Source organism: Hyalella azteca, unplaced genomic scaffold (assembly GCF_000764305.2).
Source record: "Hyalella azteca isolate HAZT.00-mixed unplaced genomic scaffold, Hazt_2.0.2 contig13505, whole genome shotgun sequence".
In the NCBI taxonomy this organism is placed as follows: Eukaryota; Metazoa; Arthropoda; class Malacostraca; order Amphipoda; family Hyalellidae; genus Hyalella; species Hyalella azteca.
The window spans coordinates 179,127-202,006 of NW_025943425.1; the positions used below are offsets into that span (position 1 = coordinate 179,127).

Sequence of the window (22,880 nt, forward strand, 5' to 3'; positions counted from 1 at the left end):
ATGAAAAATACATTGAAAGGTACCCAATTACTATCAATTGAAGAAGCAAAAGGAGCTGCCAAAACATAGTTCAAATTGCAGAAGTCAAGTTTACACAGATGAACTTGATGGCTAATATCAGCGGTCACAGAAATGTGTCTACAGAGATGAAGCATATGAATGTAAATAAACCTCATGACTTTGAACGTTTTTTCAAACTGATGTTTTTCCACGGATTTTTTGAAGCACTCTTGTATAAGTTTATTTGAAGTTTAATTCTATGGAATTGGATTTAAAAAGTTTGTGATTAGCGGTCAATTTGAAGTTTACTTCTAGGAAAATAAATCGAATAAATAAAGCGTTACCAATTCATTCAAACTTTGCGTCTGTAAAAGTTATAAATATTTAGAGTTATAATTGCATCAATTAGGAGAGAATTATCACATTTCAACTTGGCCGAGGAAGAAATATAAATAAATACAACGTCGCATAGCTTAGCCCTATAATGAACATTTTTGCGCACAAACAATCCTACTGTAATTTTCTCTTTACATAACTCTCCGGTATTACAGCAAAGTTCATTATCTTACTTGACCGTGAAATATTTGAAACATTCTATTCTTTAATAATCGAACCAAAAAAATAAGCTCTCAAGTCTTTCTAAAACTGATTTATTTTAATGAGAATGTAGGTCCTACATATCCTTGGAATACTAAGGATACGTAGGACCCACAGTACCGCTAGCCGCATAGGGTCCATGACGTTTCGATGCAGTTTGATATTCTGGCAATATTATTTATTGTACAAGGCGACTGTCGATGATACTAAGCGAATTATCCCGATTATATTGTTTAAAAATTGAGAACGAGTGTATTCCGACAGTTAGATAATTACACGAACTAATCGTATCAGTTTAGTGTACCTCTCCTTGCATGCGATTGTGAAAATCTTGAAGCTTGCTTTAGTACAACGAGAGTCTTGTATTTATGTTTAAAAAAGAGCTTTCGGGTACATCGTAGCTGCTAATGATGAAAATATTTCAGCACTCATTCCGGAGAGATTCAATTTTATCTTGTCTTCAAAAGCTATACTCCGAGACTATGGTGCCATTTTGTGGCGTCGTCGTCCTAATATGCGTTGTGCCTAAAATTAGGCTCCTAGATCAGAGGTGGGGAAATTTTTTTACAGAAAATTACGCATTGAACGCATTTAAGTATAAATTTATGTTGGAGAAAATGTTTTTTTAGTATTTAGTTGCATTAACATTATATTTTTAATATATGAAGTTAGTGATTTGATAACAAGATTTTAGTAGGTATTTAAAATATGTAGAAGTTCACTGCTACTCTTGGCAAGAGTAATGAAGGAGCTATTATTGCTCACAAGCTTGGAATAATAAGGAGAATTCGATTCGCAATTCTAGAGAAAGCTCTTGAACTGGGACATAGTTGAAAATATTACAAATGAGGTGAAAAATTAATCTATACTAACCGTCCTCATACGGTCCGCGGGGCTGTTGTTTGCCTACACCGCTGATTGCCGTTGCCATTCGTTGGAAACCTGAATCTTTAATGAATCTCTGAAATGTCATCTCCTTACCTGTATTCGGTGCTCGGCAAGCAGCCATTTTGTGGAGTCATTAGTCTGTCAGAAGAGCAGGTCGCCTAATTAGCCGAGATAAACGAGGCGTGCGCGATAAATAGCGCGTGACGACAATTAAAGCAATACGGCATGACGAGGGCGCCGAGGGGGAGACGCTCGTCTCGTGCAAGCGCTGAAATGTCTGCGTTTTGGCTTTTAATTATATTGAGTTATTAAATATAATTTAAGATTTTTTTATTTAAGCGCTGTTGTCCGACGGCCATGTCTGCCTTACGATTTTTAATTATATTGAGTTATTAAATATTATTTGAGAATTTTTATCAAGAATTCGACACTATTAAAGCGCCGTCTAAAATTGTTGCTTCATTTGCGTAGTCTGTCTTGATACCTACTATTACGATTTTTAATAACATGGAGTTCTCACGTATAATTTGTGTTTTTCAATTTCGCATTTAACTGTATAAAAGCGTCGTCTGAAATTGATGCTCTATCTGGTTATTCTTTTTTGATATTGTGATTTTTTACTGGAGAATGATTTCGAAATTTCCAAATTTGTTATAACTTCTATATGCTCTTAATGTTTCTTTGTATAACAAACTTGTTTTTTTTTTGTTTTTCAAAATTATTGATATTCTCTCTTGTGATTTGAGTCAAGTTTTATACAAATATTATTCTTTCGAAAATATTAGCAAATTCCTCGCTACTGCGTTAGTTTTTTACGCCTTGACCCATATTTGATTGAGCGTGTAAATACAACGCAGTTTTTTATTTACCTCATCAATCAGATCGGAATATAACGAGCGCAATGTGTCTTTATTAGACTCGTTCCCGCGGCTCTGCGGCAAGGCATCTTAATCCCATAATCTGTTCAACGGCATCCCATTCTGCAAGATCAACGTTCGTTACACTAGAAAATGTCTTCACATTTTAAATTGTCTTCTACTCTCACGATTACAGGCTACATTTTTTGTGCTTCTGGCACGTATTGTAATATAACATAAAATCTTTCTACACTTTTTTTGCAAAACTTGCTTTAATTGCACACGTTTTCTTCGATTTCTTACAAGTTTATTCGCGCAACGATTCCGTGTCGCCTAAACAAAGGTTTAGGGTCCTATTTCATCGAGTAATTTTTCCACATTTAGAGCTCTAGCCAAAAGCACTTACCCGATTTCAAACAACAAGCAAAAAATATCTAATAACTTGCAATATTATGATGAAACATGTTCTCTATCTTGGGGCCATTGCGAAATATCGATTGTCAAACTATCGTTTTTTGGGGTACGAAAATTTTTTGTAAAAACGAAGCGTTTTAACGAGGTCATTGATCGCATCACCGACACTGTTACGAACTCGGCGACGCACTTCCCCGGCATCTCCACTCTTACCGTGGATGATGCACACTAAACATCTGATGGATGGTGCACACTAAATATCTGTAATCTGAGTCGATGATCAACTTTGTGTGCGATTTAATGATGTGTGTTCAACGCAGAACGTTGAATTATATGCGAAATTAATTTGAAACCCTTTTTTGGTGGTCATAAAATTTGTTGTAATATTTTCGAGGAACAACAGCATTAATTAGCATTCTAATACTTTACCGTCAAAACGACGATTTCATTTACTCCCTGGGTGTTGAAATATTTCTATTTGCTAATACAAAGATAATTCAAAATTTTCAAACGTATCTCATGGCATCAAAGCAATTGAATTATTTAGTATTGTCTTTCACTTTGTCTTACTGTTACAATTTGGTGGCAGGTTGATACAGTTGGGGTCTTAAGGTTAAGAGTTAGATCGTAATAAGTTAGATCGTAATATAATATTTGTTGACCGCTAAAAGGTTCAAAAAACATACATAAAAGAATAGCGTAGCACACATCGTGGGGCAAATATAGGTAAGCGGTGTGAGTGAGCATTGTGCTGCTGGCGGTGACAAGAGGGAGCAGTTACAAGCCTCGTCTCGCGTCTCCTGAGGATCGGGGAAGCGATTTATAGAAGGAAGCGCTCAAGACGGTGTGGCAACCTTATAGTGGTGCGTCATTTGACTTCTTATTTTTACCCTCTCACTAGACCACCATCTTAGACTCTCAGCACGTCATGACATGGGTATTACTAGTCGACGTTGGTAGTTGTTGAACTGAGGGTACAAGCTTCGCCCAAAAAAGCGTTTTCCAACTTGAAAGAGGTACGGAGAAATTATTCGATTAGCGTCGATTCTAATCGCTGGCTTATAAAGCTATTATTTTAGACAAATACCAGTCAGATCGTGAGTTTTCTAAATTTGAACATGGAATAAAAGTGTATAGGATTAGCTTATAGGCATCATTATTCCTTGTTTATATGTATGCTAATATTTTTCTTTCATCCCGTGGTAATGGCATAGCTTTGTGACACAAATAAGAACTAACATTCATGAATAGTCATGTAACGGGTTTCCTTTTCCGAGTATCACAATTGTATGGGTTACAAGTTTTCGTCTTTCTACCATAAAAGCGGACTATAAAGCCATAGAAAGTAAGACACGAGGCTCTCATAGGCGCTAGGCAACCTTACTGTCCAAGTAGCACAAACTCGAGCATGAAGCTATGGCTCTCGTTTGCTAGGGCCCAAGTTATTTATAAAATCATGCTTAAGAGGGTCACGAAATGCCTCTTTTTCTTGTGCTCATTCTAAGCGCGACAATTTTATGCGCCAAGTATTTAGAGAGAGCAGTTACTCAAGATTTACGTGTGCATCTAGATGGCTCACTCACCAGGCTCTTAGGAACAAAATAATCTGCTGAGCTCTGCGTGTATGGGAGCTCGCGAGCTAACCGTCGGCCACCTGAGCCAAGTCGCTTCAAAGTGAAGTGTTTTGAGAGCCTTTATGAGCCGCTTCATTATGTCACTGCGCGTTGAACACGGGCGCTATCAGGACACACGATGGCTTCCATTCTGTACAGTTTAGCAGCGAACACGGCGCTATCAGGACACAATTGGACTTCTATTCTGTACAGTCAAGCAGCGAACACGGGCGCTATCAAAGCTGCGAACACGGGCGCTATCAGGACACAAGAGGGCTTCCATTCTGTACAGTCGAGCTGCGAACACGGGCGCTATCAGGACACAAGAGGGCTTCCATTCTGTACAGTCGAGCTGCGAACACGGGCGCTATCAGGCCTTTATTAGGCTTTAATCTGTATTATGAATCTCCTGGAATGACAATTTTACTCTGAAAAAGAAAAGACCTTTATTTGAAAGGGCTATTCAACATTTTATCCGTAATTCTAAAGTGAGAATCAAGCAAACAAGAATGCATCTTATGAACCTCGTCTTCGTACACATATTAGAGCCAATTCGAGAGCAAGTTATCATATAAGGTTATACATATTTAAAAGCTTCGGTCAAAATTCTCATCACGTCCCACGCTGAGTCTGCGTTATCATGCTTCTGCCAATCACTGATTGTCTGCCTATCGCTCCATACATCACGCCCTACCTCCTCAATGGAGCATTTAAATGAAATTCGAGCATTTAAATGAAAGTTTTTAGTCGGACATCGAAAACTATGCTATATTTTCGTCTTTTTTGAATGACAGAAGTAACAATGTCTTCAATTATAAACAGTAGTTAGTAGATAGAATTGCGTCATGAAATTTGAAAAATATTAGTTTTTATAGGTACAAGAACTATATTAATATATTCTCCAAATGCGATTTACTCCAACAATATACAAAATTTTTTAAAAAATCATAAAACGATAAATAAGGTTTTACTTTCTTACGACCAATTCATAAGTGCCACACTGTCACTAGCGCCACACTAACTAGCGCCACACTCTCACTAACGCCACACTAACTAGATCCACACTAACTAGCGCCACACTCCCAGCAGCGCTACACTAACTAGCGCCACACTCCCAGCAGAGCTACACTAACTAGCGCCACACTCCCAGCAGCGCTACACTAACTAGCGCCACATATTTGTATCTAATGATAGAATTATCTCGGCTGACCACGCTCAGTTTAGGAACGTAATGAAATATCCATATTGTTTTTTTTGGGGTTATATTCTTATGTGTTTTTATGACGCCTGGCACTTTAAATATCTTAGGAAAACTAGGGTTTCCTGAGCTCCTTTCATAAGATACATTATGGCTGGATATTAATTAAATTATTCTAAAAAACATTTAACCTTATTATCTCGTTACATTTATATCTAATGGTGGGATCAGAATCCGCTCGATTTGAAACATATTTGTTTGCCTTTGAATAAATAATAAATTAAACAACTGATTTCTAGAAAGTGTCTAACGGGTGTTGAATTATGGTTTGAACTAATTTCTTTACTTCGCATCACTGTAGTTTGATAACCCTATTTTGAAATTTCATGAATCGTCTATCCCGAGTAAGGCAAGGGTTGAGCTTTGAAAATCCCGCTATCCCGAATCCCGTTGCTAATTTTCAAACCAAAGTAATGTCAATGAGAGGGAATCAGGTTCAAAACCACATTTAGCAGTAAACTTTCAAACTTCCGTTTTGAGGTTTGAAGTAAAATTAGTTTTTGCAATTTGAACAAAAATTAAATCGACTGTAATTATTTCTATACCAAACCATTCTCCGTCGATTTTTAAATGCCTTTTGAGTTCATCTTGAAGGATAAAATGCTAGACACAAGTAAATACACGATCGGTAACTTGTCACTGCGCGCAGATTGCTCCAGTATACACGAGCCAGGCTTAATATGCATAATCACGCTAACAAATAAACTAACTTTCGAAAATTTACAATGGATTAACACCTATTTATTTGTGAAAAATATTATTATTTTAATTTGCATTAAGCAAGTTTATCTTTTGACAATCAACTACGTGCTATGAGCTATATTAGTTCGTGGTACACTCATCATTGCGTGGAGTATCGGAAATAGGCGGTTTACAATCGTAAATTTTTCCTCCTGCAGTTCTGAACTCTTAGGTTGAATTAAGAGAAAGCAATTAATTTTCATTAATTCGGCTTCTCAGATTATGCATGTATTTAATTTCAGCTTCATTTGAGCCTTAATTATGGCAGGACCACTATTCACGTTTAAATGAAATTATGAGGGATGCATGCGCAGCAGCGGCAGCAGCCGGCGTGCACTGAGAAAAATAAAATGAGTTTGTACAAAATGTGATATAGTTTCTGCACGTAGCATTAATACCTATTATTCCTTAATTCACATAGATCGAGTACAAACGCAAAATCTCACTGGGAACCATCTGGCAACATCGCCAGAGCTTGGGAACCAGAAGAGGGTCTATTCGATTTTAGACGAGATTATAATCGACTAGAAGAGGGTCTATGGTTACGCCTTCTTATCGGTCCAAAGTGGGTCTAAATGACCCACCCAGAGCAAAAAGTGCATCGCAATGCACAAATATTCACTAATTTCTGTGAGCGTACGTGCATGTTGCCTTGTTTGTGCCCCAAGCACGGACCATTTCTCAGGCGGGACGTGCAAGCAAGCACGCGCCACTGCCTGCATTCAAAGAACATAGCATCGCTCTTGGGACGCGGTTTATCAACAGCGGATCTGGTTGTTGGCTGCCCTAGACCATTGTTTGTAAACCTTCGTAACCAACACGATTCAACATCAAGAACAGGTCCGACGGCGGTCTTTTCATGCTGCAGTCATAGCGCTTGACTTGTTGCCATATCGGCTCCCTCAATTCTAATGTCCATCGAGCCTCGACTTGAGCGACCTTCAGTAATGAATCAAACCATTAGCGGTACGCCTTGGAGACCAATACTTGATAGCGGCTATTTCGAGGCTAATTTCTATATTATTCGGTGAAATTTCAGAAAATTCGATTCTTTATTCGTTGCATGAGCATAATTGCTTTGTATTTTTTTTCTACGAGGGCAGCTCTCTCATAAACACGACTGTAAGAACTCTGACTGGAGCGCTGTGCCGGAATTAACTGCACAAGCAATGACACGCAGGGTAACTTTTCTTGGCAGCGTTTGCGTAACTGAGAATTGAATTTAATATGATCGTCCCTATCCAATCCCATAACTTGACAGAGTCCCGCCTTATAATGTGATCTAAAATGTTGGAGAGGAAATTAAATTCGAGCTTTCCTAGTTCAACATCACAGATTCATGACATGAAACACACGAAATGGTTCTTTCTAAAGCTTGTTCATAGTCCGTTTCATTTTTTAGTTTCAATGAGTAAATTTTTTACTTGAATATCGAGCAAAACTTGATTTGTTGCAGGATTTTACATACTTACACGCTCGACTCCATTGTACAACTTCACTCTTATTGAAATCAACGTGCTACATTTCATTTACCGACTGAAAGCTTGAACCGCTCACGCTTCAAATAAGACCCTCCTCAGCAACACGTCACGCTCGAGCACTTTAATCCCCTCTCGTATATAGCTGGTCTAAATGCAGGCGTTTCCGGTCAAGTTAGAGACCAAGAACTGCATTTATTTTGCATGCTGTGTTTCTGTTTGTCTAGACGGTAACTTTATCTCTAGCCATAAATTAAGTTATGACTATGTATCATTCCTGAGTGTGTTAAGAATTTATTAATCGTGACCAGCAAACTGTTTTCCGGAGTTAATTATAAAATTTTATTAATGTCTCAAATGGAATTAAGCAATATTACCTCAAGTTATAGAAAGCACAGTAAATTATGCGTTATTAACCGATCCGTGAAGCTCTCTTCAGAAACGTTATATCAACGTAAGTTCGCTAAAATTCGATTTATTAACGTGCATCTATGCCAGCTTTAGATCCGTATAATCAATGCACTCAAGTCTATAAAAACATACAGTCGGCCAAGACTCTTAGACTTCAATTCTATTGAGTTTTCTTGCATACATGGAGGAACATTGAGCTGCATGCGCCCGCAGATATCTTTCACCAACGAGGCCATGCAGGGTACGTTGACTGTATGGTATATACCCAGCACAGCCAGCCATCTAGACTACCAACAAATTGGTGTGTCAACGCTGGCTGAAGCTAATGTACTACCTGCCTTGCTTTCTTCTTCTCTTTAGCTCGTGCTTTCTCTAATGAAATCTTCGCTGACAAGCTCTATCGCGGCTATATTTCCTTTCTACTCAAGAGCGCGCGCGTCGCGAGCTCCACAGTACCTTGCAGTTCAAATTCCCTGAACTCGATTTGAGGGGCCGCCAATTTTTCGCTTTTAAGGCACACGAATTGTTCGCTTACATGGGGCCACGAATATTTCTTTTATAGGGGTCGCGAATTTTTCGGATATAGAGGCCACGAATTTTTTGCATATTGAGCCACAAATTTTTCGAAAATGTTAGTTGTTAGCGAATTACAACTCAGCTCGAATGCTTAGAGCTAAACGAGAATTTTTTGTTATATTTGTCTCAAATCAGAAGAGTTCATAATAGCAGCTAAGTTACCGACTTGTCCAGAAACTTTTTGTAGGTTGTCTCTAACTGTGAAAGCGGTATTTGTTCTTTGGACCTACTTATCCCCAGATATTCTGTCCGGATGTCCATTTTATTTTTATTGTGAATTCAAGAAATACAAAAATTATTATTGGTTAATTAACTTAATTTAACATGCCAGAGATGAATAAACCTAATTAATTTAACATTTTCGTTATACAAAATTTAATTAAACGGATATTTCGTTTATAGTTTTTGTTGTGTATTAAGCCCTTTCTGATTAAGCCCTTTCTGATTAAGTGATCAAAAGGAAGCACCCAGAAATCGTTGATATAAAACGAAGATCATTTAAAAGGCTCTGTGGACAGGAGGTTTGACATAAATTCCACACGGATCACAATTATTAGCATCGTGTATCGACTCGGAAGTGTTCGGGCAATTATTCGCTCATTGTTTGGGCACTAAAGTGTGTCGGCTGTTTTGCTGGTACTCGTGTTGTTTCGCTCTATTTGTTGCCTTTAAACTGTTTACCTAGACAACACAGACGAGCGTTCTGTCCGTCCCGCAGCGTTACGAGCCGTCCGGATACGAGCCGTCCTATATCAACTGCCTTTCTCGAACAAACGAAGCAGGATTTTTCGTACATTATCATATAACTGTATGATTATCGAGTAATGTGGTATTTCACGCAAATAGTCATTGCCAAATAAAATAAGCTCTTAACCGTGATGGGTAAATTCGAATAATTCGGCAAGATTACGGACATGATTTATTGCAAAATTGTTAGACTCGTCAGTGGTCAGTTTATAGATGATTTCTGGCACTAGTAGATAAATTGACAGCTTAATGATCCCTTAGAGATGGACCAATTTTCTGAAAAAAATTTATTCCGCGAATGTTTCGAGTTGAGATGATTTTTCTATAGAAATCATTTCTTCAGAAATTATTCCACTAGACATCGAACGCAGAATTTTGCATTAATGTACGGAACGCAGTGCCTCCGCCGCTGCTTTGTGTTGGATGTTCATAGGGAGATGTGTAGGGAGGAAGGTTGGGGAAGTGTTGAATGTTCATAGGGAGATGTGTAGGGAGGAAGGTTGGGGAAGTGTTGGATGTTCATAGGGAGATGTGTAGGGAGGAAGGTTGGGGAAGTGTTGGATGTTCATAGGGAGATGTGTAGGGAGGAAGGTTGGGGAAGCAGAACTGGTGCAGCTGGTGCCGCCTATCACAGAGGAATCTGAGGGCTTCCCCAGACAGTTATGGGGCATTAGATGGCTGGGAGTTGGAGGGGGCGGGGCTCGAGGGGGACTGTCTTCCACACCCTCACTCGTAGTTCGACATTTCGAGTACGTGGGAATAATTCTCAAAATCTCACAAAAGTTGCCTGGTTTCATGTGCGAATGATAATAATTAATATTGAAATGAAAACTAGCTTGCACGAGTCGAGGAATTGAAATGTGCACGTTAGAAGTAACTTTCTATCTGATAACTATCAGTTTGAGACATAAAATTTTGAATTTTGGGCCACGAACCAAGAGAATAAAAGTTTGCAACCTTAAACAATTATAAAATAATTTGCACTAAATAGCTGGCGGTATTTATGCACAAGTTCAAAATGACAAATAGAGTTGACAACTTTGTGTAATTCTGGGGCTCATATATGCGCTACTTTCGAATTCTCTGATCTGCTAAGAATTTTTAATTTGCTGTGCAAATATTCTGAAAAAATTAATCAAATTTTTGGGATTAATTTTATTACCAAATAAATTATGGATTGAGTATGATTACAGTTTTATTTACGAATTAAGCATGCAAAGGCCGCCATTCGTAAGAAGCGGTCCGAAGTCGTGTAGATAACGGAGCCTCAGAGCGTCAGGTTACCTTCAGCTTTATACTAAGCTGGTCTCATCGAACATGCACTTTGCTATGCAAACTAACATTCTATCATGATTTATATGCGACCTCTTTCCTCCGACTCTAAACATGATTTTGCCTCAACAGTGGTAATTATTATATAGCCTCGTTCTACGTACGTGACCAATAACACTGTGTAGTATCGCATGCGATTAGTAAGTAAAATATTTCTGAATTGCACCGCCGACAGTCTTGACCTCGAGCGTCTAACGTGAATTCTGCATTTGGCGAATGCATGGGTAGGCCAAATTAAATTTGCTCACAACACCTTCAGCATTTTCAGATAATGAATAGCTGCAATTTTTTAACTTAGAAAACAAGCAAACCTTGCGAAATCGTACTCACTTACGAAATTGAGCGTGTAGCGATTGCAAAATTCTACAACTCGTTATTGGTGTTCACACAAGTAATTCAACCTTAACCGTTTTCAACAATTCGATAGAAAATCACGTACAAGGTGGGGCTAGAGAGAAATTTCGTGATTACTTTCTGTCACCTTTTATCATGAACCAGTTTGGATGATGAAAAGGAAAGAAACCTGAAGGCTGCTCGCCGCATGGCATGTTCTTGCTGCAGGCTTGTGACTAACCTGATTTGGTGGCAGTTTGAAGAAGGGAGTGTCGCGCTACGGGCTTCTGACTAGCCTGATCTTGAGGCAGGGCTAATGAAAGCACGACGGCTACAGCCTGCAGAAGGCAGGGTTGCGCTACAGGCTAGCCCACCCGATCAGGTGGGGTGACGGATAGAAGCTCGACGGCGGGAGCCGGAAGAAGGCAGGAGACTCACCCGATATGGTGTGGTGACGGATAGAAGCTAGACGGCGGGAGCCTGTAGAAGGCAGGGTCGTAGGCACTGGGGAGGTGGGGGCCGGGGTAGCGGTAAATGTTCTGGCGCTTCATCCGCTTTCGTCGTTTGTAGTTGCCGGGTTCAAACATCTCCTCGTGGTTGGGATCTGTCGAGTAAATGACAGCATTAATGTATTTCTCTTTTATTCGTATGAACATTCCACGAATTTTGTACAATGACATCTGCCACCTTGAATAAATAAGAACAATGAAATTTCAAAATTTTTATTTTGTTACGATTTCATAACTTAAAATAAATAATTATTGTAACAAATCACGGTTTATAAATTATTCTAAGTTCCGTACATATTAACAATATCAATAGAACGACAAACTGCAGCGTCTAACATATCCAGCGTTACCTTGACTTGCACTCACACAGGATCCAGTAGTTTCCCTGCTAAATGTACCGCGGCGCCTTCATTTGTAAGTATTGGCTTTGCCGTCACTACCACTACCTACTTTGGTATCGCCTTCACTGCCACTGCCTACTTTGGTATATCACCCAGGGTCCAGTACATTTCCTACAACATGTACCGCGGTGCCTTCACTTGTACTCACCCAAAGACCAGTAGTTTCCCCACAAAATGTACAGCTGTGCCTTCACTTGTACTCACCCAGAGTCCAGTAGTTTCCTTACAACATGTACCACGGTGCCTTCACTTGTACTCACCAAGGGTCCAGTAGTTGCCTTTGCCTCCTCCCGCTCCTCCCTCGCGAGCCACCTTGATGAAACACTCGTTGAGGCTGAGGTTGTGTCGGATTGAGTTCTTCCAGCCCTGCTGCTCTTTGCTTTTCTGCTTCGCGTAGTACGGAAAGTTCTGCGCTATCCACCGATAGATGTCGCTCAGCTGGCGAAACAAGCGACGAGTTCTTTTAGTAGAAATTTTTATATTGATTTACATGAAGGTCCAGTTGCTAGAATGCTAATACTAATTTAATTAAAAATCTGTGTTTTTAAAATGGGCGTTCTTTGTGCAAACGCATTCTTAGTAGAAGCTTGTTTTAATAATAAACTTTTTTTTATAATTTTGATTTGAAAAAGTAAATTCCGCACTTGTTAACAATATTCCTTCGTTAGCTTTTTTCTCGGCAGTAGAAATGAAAAACTACGATATTTAAAACTTCATAGACAAACTGAACTAATTAAACAGACTTTAGGACTTGGATTACCTATTAATACATATCACTCACATTCTACCATCAGGTGCTCTACAGTATCCTTCACACCCTCATCTCGTATAAAACATTCATCTTTTGTCTCCTCACTCCATCGGAATAAACGTTACATTCAGACACAGCGCCCTTGTGAGTTGTCCTCACACTGAACAATATTCCCCACCTCTGCCATCATTGTACAAACATTCATACTTTGGTATTGCCTTCACTACCAATACCTACTTTGGTATTGCCTTCACTACCACTACCTACTTTGGTATTGCCTTTACTACCATTACCTACTTTGGTATTGCCTTCACTACCAGGAGTAGATACTACAGGCACTAATACTAATTTTTAGCGTTGAACTCAAGTGCGATTTTTTAGTTGCAAAATTGCGGCATTAATGCAGTGTGACTTAATTTTTGTGACACGGAAATTTTTCTCATACTATGGACAAGTATACAAGTAAATAAGAAAATATGATTATAATACACGTTACTAGGATATTGTATCATTTCAACGCTATTTAAATTGTCATTATAATCTAAAATGTGCCATTTATTCTATACTATTAATTATAAACATTAGAAATCAGAGAAACATTTTACAAATAAAATTTATGGACAATCATTTTATGCAAGACTAATCACCATTAATAAACTTTCCCGAATTTTTATTTTCAATTTAAATTTTCCTTTATTTCTTTATTGAAACAAATTATCCATTCAATTACGTGCTTGAATTGTCAAAAACTTTTTAAATCTCAGTTAAAATTTCGTCCTTAAAAATTACATTATTTCGAGACCAACCGTTATTGCATTATATCGAATAAAGTGACCAAGTACTAATTATATTTTCTGCGCTATAAAAGAAATAGAAGGTCAGGAATTTCTCGTGACCCAGATGAAAAGCAAGGCATTCTTGCTGTTCTTTCTCTTATTAGGTTACGGGTTCGTCAGCGATTTTTATTTGTTAAACATCGCAGGTATTTCTGCAGCCTTGCACGGACTATCTTTACTAATGATAATTTTTTTAAAACTTTCATTCTTGCCAATCATTTCCTAATCATGTCACTATGACTTGTGACATTTTGGAGCAGTTTTTTATTTGCTTAAAATTAAGGATTCTATGTAAAATAATGACATTGCTGTGCAGTGTGCACTCAACACGATCATTGCTGGATTTGCGGTAAATGTTTTTCCTAAATAACACAGGAAGTTGTGCCATGGTGACTCTTGTGGATGTTTTCCGTATTATTGGTTTATTATTTATTTATTATTTATTTATTATTTGGTACCTCTTCTGACATAATAAATTTTTGAAATCAGGTAACTTAGATTAATCAAAATAAATTTGTATAACTGGTTTTGTGTGATTGATCTTAGCATACAACTGGTGATCACAAAGCATCATTAGTTGTGCTTTCCTTGGAGAAATTCAATAGGGACTCTAAATACCTTCATAATTACATGATGTCACAACAGGCGCGATATACCTCACTTGTTTCCATAGCTGTACGAACGAGTCAGATTAACGTCCTTTATTAATAGTGGATGAGAATAGAATACTTTTTTTAAGTAATAGTAGTAAAAATAGTAGCGTTATTAGTTATCATTGCCAGTAATAGTATATTAATATTACAAGTAGTTAGGAGTACAGTAATATTAGTGAATGCAAATAAGGAAACATAACTCACGAGCAGCCTCCTGTCCTTGCTGGCTTTGATGGCCATGGAGATGAGTGCCACGTACGAGTACGGCGGCTTAGTCAAGTTCTCGTTCTTCTCATCTTCTTTATCTTCGGCTGTTTCTTCCTGTTCATAGTTCAATTATAAATTAGCCACGCTTATTGTTATTATTTCTAATTATTACAATTCCACTATTCTCCCTGTGCAGGACTAATCATTTACTAAATTAAATTAAGTATTAATTTTGTAATCTTAGTTTTTTTTAAACTGGCACCATGAAACAATTTTTTCCCCAGCTTGAGAGACATGAAAAATGTCTTGAAATGTAGTCCTTCATTTCTTCGCATCGTGGCAATTATTTCTACAGATAACTAGTTGAACATCATTCAAATAACAGCTGGTCTTTCTCATTTCGTAATATTTTGGTAATTGCTAATTTGCAATCTTTTTATATGAATTAATTATTATCAAGATGGATTAATTATAATCAATATTAATTAGTAGAGTTGCATGATAAGCCAACACATATTTTCCCGCTGATATTGCCATATGTTTGCTATGCTATGTCTGCTATGCTATTGCTATGCTATGCTATATGCTATGTCTGCTATGTGCTATGCTATATGTCTGCTATGCTATTGCCCTGTGCTATGCATCAACCCCTCAGCCATGTGATACCTTGGAATCTCTGCCTCTGAGGCTATATACGTTACCATGCCTCTGCATGTCACCAATCATCATCTTATCGTACTATACTCGAAATTTTCTTTATCGCTTTAAGATAGATAACATTAAATAACATATTTATAACACGTTGTTGCGTAGAAACTAAAATTTGCGCCGTCTCCGCACGCTTTCGAAACTCAAAAGACCCAAAATTTATTTGAGTAATGGCGGTAACTTGTCAGTATGATGTGACATCGTATGAAATTTAGATAGTATCATTTAATTATCTAATTTATTTAGATCAATTTAATTAACCTTAAATCAACGAATTCTCTGGTCATTGATCGCACGCGTATAAACATACACGTGTAAATATATACATCGCACGTGTAAATATATACATATATATATGCACAGATATATTTGTTAATTTGTCACATTTAGTACGAAGGTACTGTCTAGTCTAAGGGTTTGATTGTCAATATCATAATTTTATAATTTGAATTACGAATACTGAATTCTCAATTTTATTGCGAACTTATCATTGATGAACTCAGTGTCATCTCCTTGGTTTTAAAGTATCATTATGGCCAAATTCACGTCTTTCATTTGTTTTTCAATCTGATAAATTTTTAGCCTCATTACCCACATTTCTTTGCTTAGGCAATATACACTTAGTGAACATTATTTTAAGTGAATGCTTCAATTATTTTGTTAAAATAGTTTAATAATTCTTTACTGAATCATTGACATTCGATAACTGAATATTATCTTCAGGTTGTAATTCGCTAGTTGCCTAAATCGTGCACATTACCTTAATTTTCTCCTTGGTTTGCTCTTCGTCGACGGGGCTCGTATCCTCCATTTTCTCCTCGTCATCCTTGGGGCAGACCTCGATATCTGACTTGTTTAATCTTCCAGACCCTGACGAATTTTCATGAGGGTTCACTCCGTTAAAATTTGTCTGATAATTTTCCATTGGCTCGTAACCTTTCCTGGACGGCGTGAACTCTTTTTTGCACATTTCATCGTCACGAATTAGTAATGGATCTTCCGTTTCCTCTTGTCTCTTTTCCGAGTCGTCTAATTTTTCCATGTTTTTGTCCTGGTCTTCAGTGGAAGAATACATTAGTGGTGAATAAACTGACTCTTGATGGACGTGATTATTGACTCTAGAAAATATGTTGGAGTACGGCTTGCCGATATTAAGACTTCTGTGGCTTTGAACTAGATGATCGTTCGAGGTCGGCTGCATGTCATTTAGGTACGAAGCTCGACCTATGCTCGATTCTACCCCTAGTAAATGATCTGAGTACTGAGCTCTATTCCTTGTATCTAAATTACTTTCCATTGGATTTTGGTTGTACAAGCTAACGTTGCTGCCGACGTCGAGTACGTGCTGATGGTACGGTGATCTAGTTGTATCGGTTTCTATATTACTGGAATGATCAAGACTTTCAACGCATCGGTGATCCAAATGATGATCCATGGACTCAGTGACACCTCTTATCCTGTCATCCAGGCTACCAGGTAAGTCGTTGGGGTAACTTGGCTGTTCCAAATTGTTGTTGTGGTGATGAATGAGGTTGTTGTTCTCAAGGCTGTGGTGCAGATGGTACGAGGATGCAATAGTTGTGTTCGCGTCATGGTTTAGCGGTAATGTCGACATATACAAAGACTTGTCGTAGATGTTACTGGAAAAGAAGAGAATAGAAATTCAATGACACAGTCCACACTCATATTTGAAATATTATTAATATTTGAAATATAATACCAGCACACACCTGTAATGCTGGGTGAGGTACAATGCAATAACCCATACCATCCCCCACCTGTAATGCTGGGTGAGGTACAATGTAATAACCCATACCAGCACTCACTTGTAATGCTGGGCAAAGTACAATGTAATAACCCATACCAGCACACACCTGTAATGCTGGGCGAGGTACAATGCAATAACCCATACCATCCCCCACCTGTAATGCTGGGTGAGGTACAATGTAATAACCCATACCATCCCCCACCTGTAATGCTGGGTGAGGTACAATGTAATAACCCATACCAGCACACACCTGTAATGCTGGGTGAGGTACAATGTATTAACCCATACCAGCACACACCTGCAATGCTGGGTGAGGTGCAATGTAATAACTCATACCATCCCCCATATGCACCTGCAATGCTGGGGGAGGTAAAATGTAATAACCCATACCACCCCTCACCTGTAATGCTGGGCAAAGTACAATGTAATAACCCATACCAGCACACACCTGTAATGCTGGGCGATGTGAGCCTCTGACGTGAGGTACGAGGAGCTGTAGTGGTCGTCTTCTTGTTTGATGGGGTCGAGCCTGTCCACTCCTCCCGCCACCGGCGGCGCAAGGCTCGAGTTCACCATCATTGATCTGCCAGCGAAACATCAAAGCCTTCGTTAGCCACTGATCCTTAAATATTATGATGAGTTTGTTCTTGCATCGCGCAAATTACTGAATCTAAATGAGCATTAATAACATCATTAAGTTATTTGGTTTTGCAAGTGAGTGATTGAGATTGGGTGGATGAATAAGTTTCCGCTCTGCATCGCAAAAAATTGCATCACCGAAATAGGTAAAAATCACTTAGTGACTATATCACGTTTTTCATGTATTGAAAAGATTTCGCTTTGCAAAGCAAAAATGACAACACTGAAATGAATTTTGAAATCACTGTTTTGTCGAATTTTGAGCTGATCATTTGGCCGGTCATTGAAACGTTTTAAACGAAAATATGTTGAATTTTTTTTTTGTTATTTTATGTCATTCGAAATCCTTCAAAGGATCTCTGCTTCATGGGAATAATACAAATTTTTAAAAAATAAAACTAAAAAATTCTTTGGGAACCAGGCTAGTTTTTACATTACTGGTGAGAACAATTGCAAACGATACATATATAAGTTATATGGTGTACAGCACTAATTTGAAAACCTTTATGTGATGTTTCTGCCTGAAATATTCATTGCAATTATTTTTTGTCAAAATGGGTCATTTTGTAATCCGCGTTGCCGAAAAATAACGTAAATACAAACTTTAAAGGTCGATTTTTCTGTGTTGTAGATGATATATTACGGGCTAAAAAATTACTAAATCTTTCTTTTTTTGAGTCCCTATGCTATTAAAAGCCGTCGTGAAATTCCTGCCGCGTCTTTCGCTGATCCCAGCCTCCTCGAGTTGCGCTCCGTAATCCCCGTACGCGGCGCTTGCTCGCCCGCCTCACGCACCGCAGTAAGCGAAACCTGCTTGCCGTGCATCCCTACATCTGTCGTCCCGTTGTGATACTTGTTGTTACGTTAAGTGTTCCCATTTGTATGTGATATTGCTTAGCGATACTTGTTGTTGCGTTAACTGCTTGTTATTACGTTAACTGTTCACATTTGTAGTAACGTTGCTTTGCTATGCTTGTTATTACGTTAACTGTTCACATTTATACGTGATATTGCTTAGCGATACGTACGTGTTATTACGTTAACTGTTCACATTTGTATGCGATATTGCTTTGCTATGCTTGTTATTACGTTAACTGCTCACATTTGTATGTGATATTGCTTAGAGATACTTGTTATTACGTTAACTGCTCACATTTGTATGTGATATTGCTTAGCGATACTTGTTGTTACGTTAACTGTTCACATTTGTATATGATATTGCTTAGCGATACTTGTTATTACGTTAACTGTTATCGTTGCTTAGCGATACTTGTTGTTACGTTAACTGTTCACATTTGAATGTGATATTGCTTAGCGGTACTTGTTGTTACGTTAACTGTTCACATTTGAATGTGATATTGCTTAGCGATACTTGTTACGTTAACTGTTCACATTTATATGTGATATTGCTTAGCAATATTTGTTATTACGTTAACTGTTCACATTTGTAGTGACGTTGCTTTGCTATGCTTGTTATTACGTTAAATGTTACCATTTGTATGTGATATTGCGTTGCTATGCTAGATACTACGTTAACTGTTCTCATTTATAATGATGTTACTTTGCTATATGCTGCTTATTACGTTAACTGTTCTCATTTATAGTGACGTTTCTTTGCTATGCTGGTTATTACTTAAACTGTTGCCATTTATATGGATTTATTACGAAGATCTTTTGCTATAAGTAGTGAATTTTTATTATGAAGCAGGGCAAACGAGATCTATCCTTTCGTTATTATTCCAGGATACGTAACCGAGATTTTCTATTCTAGTTTTATGAATAGCTTGTACAAAGATATGTAGTAAGTCATAAAGCTTGTCGACGGGCAGAAAGTTGCATATCTATTGATCGTAATTAGCAATGAAGGTATCAGCAGTCGATACGCATATGCATTCTTTATTGTCGACACTAAAAATTGGCTCGCACTTTATTGTTGACCCTGAATAATTTCAAGAACAATATTATAGAGGCAAAAATATCATTTCGTTAGTCAATTAGCTCATTTATTTTGTTCAACTTAATATTTTTATAATTTCTTGGCTTTATAACATCTTCATCACACTTTTTGGAGAATGTTTCTCTACTATTTTTATGTATTTATTCTACTATATTATGTATTTATATTTTCTAATTATTATTGTTGCTTAATTAATATTTTTATGTAATAACCCAAACTAGTGTAATTTCTTGATCGAGGTAGATTGGTTGTATGAAATAACGCCCAAACTAATGATTAATTTGAAACAAATGAGCTTTTAATTAGCTAGCAAGGCCCGTTTGGACTTTATTTCGATAGTTGAGAAAAGCGAAATTTATTGAAAAATAACTTGACTTGCATCCCGATTTTTAATGTACCTTCTTTGATATTTACACGTGTGCGGGAATGACATGCATGCTCACGGGAATGTCATTTGTTCCGACGTGTGGTTGAAGTTTAAAATTATAGAAATGGACATCTTGATTAATTTTTGTTCATATCAGCGGAAGAATTTACATTATTAATTTATTAAGTTTAAATATTCTTATTTAATTAATTATTTTTAAATTTTCAGGGAAAGATTTATTAAGAAATCAAATTATTATTATTAATAAAATTTAACTTTTATACTAATCAAAGCTCATTAAAAACTGTCTAATTATATTTATTTTATGAAAAAATCAAATAAAATATTTGCTATAATCTAAACGGTAGAAAAATCATATTTGAAGAAAAATCCTATTTGAAGCCCCGATTATTCTGGTGAGTCTTTCATCATCTACGTCGATGCTTGCAAAATCCCAGCTGAATTTAGTGTTTTTCTCTTGGTCACGTTTTATGCCAGCTCCTTTCTCAGGAAAGCTGAGCAAGCGAAGTCTTTGAAGTTACTACGTCTTGTGGTTTATTTTTAATGAGAAATTTTTCGTGTCCATATTTACGAGCTGGTTTTCACTCAAATATTGCGTAAGGTACAAAGATTTAATTAAGGTGACTACATGTAATTTTTTATGTCAATAACATTTACGAAAATAACATTTCCTAAGCTGTACTCTTTTGCCGAGCTCTGAAGATAATCTAAGCGGGTTAGCATTTTCTTCTACATAAAATTGTAAGCTGAACATAACTTTGGCAAAATTCTAATGATGTTTCACTCTAATTAATGGATAGGAGAAACCTCAAAAATGGACAATATCCAATTCACAAAGGATATTCACCTCCCGTAATAATATGTTAACGCGTTTTCCTTCATGTCCCAAGCCACAAGCAAACAAGTGAAAGTAATCGCTTAACAAGATCTATCGCTGTGTGTCGACCACAAGTTCTTCCATTTGCGTCTTCGCTGACCTCAGCATTTACATCAGCGCCTTCTCATGCTTTTTTTAAATTGACGTGCCGATATGTGAGCATAGAATGATTGACCTCATCATGACTCAGGCGCTGGCGCCAGTATGGGGCAGCTGCTGAAATGATTTTTCAATCAATTGTTTATTGCGTTGAAGTTCTTTCCCTTTTATGGCATGGAATTTTCCATGTGTTGATTGAATTGCACGTGTGGTTCCTGGTTATATTTTTTGTCTTAAATTACACCCAGATTTTTTAATATTTTGTACTGCTGCATTCTTATTGGAGTAATGCAAGCAAACATTATTGATCTTATTAATAAGTAGTCAGTTCATGTTTCTATAAGCTTAATTAATTTAAGCATATTCTATTGCGCCTTTCTTAAGTCCGTGTTTCACGTTCTAACTATTCTAAGAGTGCAGGTTTTAATTATGATTTTCATCCATTTTCCTATCACAGGAAAAACTCATTTCGTTCCAGATTTCTAAGAAGCAATTTACTTAAGTTTCATTAATGTCAAAAGTACAATCAAATGCCGGTGAAAGCGACACAATGTTTTTCGACAATAAATTTATTTTTAAATCGACTTTAGAGCAATAAAGTTGTACTAACGTAAAATTTGGTCGTCCGAGGTATATATTTATGGCCGATATTAATTTGAAGCTTTCATTCAGTAATACGCACAAATTTAGTTATTTTGTGTATCGAAGGTACAAAATTAATTAACGCTAATATTTTTTTAGCCCGGTTACTTCATTGAATGTCTGGCACTGCATTGAGGAATGTGAACTTTATCTGGCATAAGTTTTTTTTTCTTGACTCAACCAAGTTCGGGTTAATTTATTAATTATGTTCATTTATGTGTACTTTAAGATTATTGACTCGAACGAATTTCTGATAACCAGATCCATCTAGCAGGTCCAGTAAACTCATACAGTAGGAAACTCGTACTCAAAACATGTTGTTGTTAATTGATTCAAGATTGTTTTCGAGTACTACCACGTACAGTTTATGGCTGTGATAACTCAAATCCCTGCTATAATCTCTGCAATCTTATGAGAGCGTGAAGAGCTATGCTATTTATCGTGCCGTGCAAGTGGCCACACTGCTCGCTATTTGAGCGAGTGCATTCGTAGTGCTATAACGAATGTTCTTTATGGGCTCAGCTCACCTCCTGTTTATTCAAAAGTCACGAATACGATCGCATAATTTTTGCTCGGTGATTGGGAATTCATGGTGTTGCCCGCTTGCCCTCACCTTGTTCCGATTAAAACCCTTGAATGCGATCGAATAATTTCGGTCCATTGCACACAAATTTGCAGTATTTCACAGCAAGTCCCTTCCTTCATTTATTAGTTCATCGTCGAGAGCAACAAACTCTTACTCTAGTTTAATAATATGACTGCAGTAGTTATTGGGTTTCAGTTCCCAAAAACCTTGTTTGTTTTATCCCCGTTTGTTTTTTCCCTGGCTTGTTTGTTTTTTTCCCCCGAGAACCAAATCCTTCTTGCTCCAAGATGAATGATATTTGGCTTGCTCGATCGGATCAATGGTTATCCGATCGGTAACTGCTGGGCTTATGACGAATTGTGCAATATTTTTATTTCTATTATATTCGTTTTTGGTTTGATGTCATATGGAACGATGGGCTTCAGCCACGCACACATCTCCTGCAATATACAGTAGATTTTTTGCATTAACTGTAAACCTACACCTCTAATGCGCGTCATGCATTTTGCAGGCAAGCGAAGGCTGGTTATTATTATTTTTTATTGGTTCATCCACATGGACTGTGAATTCTAGGTAAATATTAATAGATACAAGGTAATGGAACTTATTTCCTC

At 37.4% G+C, this 22,880-nt stretch overlaps 1 protein-coding gene across 1 annotated transcript in view; it reads right to left on the bottom strand.

Moving 5' to 3' along the window:
* LOC108680930 (forkhead box protein O) overlaps positions 1-22,880 on the bottom strand; it is a 35,435-nt gene that overhangs the window by 4,005 nt on the left and 8,550 nt on the right. Inside the window, exons 2-6 of the mRNA XM_018169860.2 lie at positions 17,527-17,661; positions 16,071-16,950; positions 14,600-14,716; positions 12,416-12,593; positions 11,684-11,849 (exon numbers count right to left, since the gene is read on the bottom strand). Of these exons, the coding sequence (XP_018025349.1) occupies positions 11,684-11,849; positions 12,416-12,593; positions 14,600-14,716; positions 16,071-16,950; positions 17,527-17,657 (1,472 nt within the window). The 5' untranslated portion in view covers positions 17,658-17,661. The remainder of the gene's footprint in view (positions 1-11,683; positions 11,850-12,415; positions 12,594-14,599; positions 14,717-16,070; positions 16,951-17,526; positions 17,662-22,880) is intronic.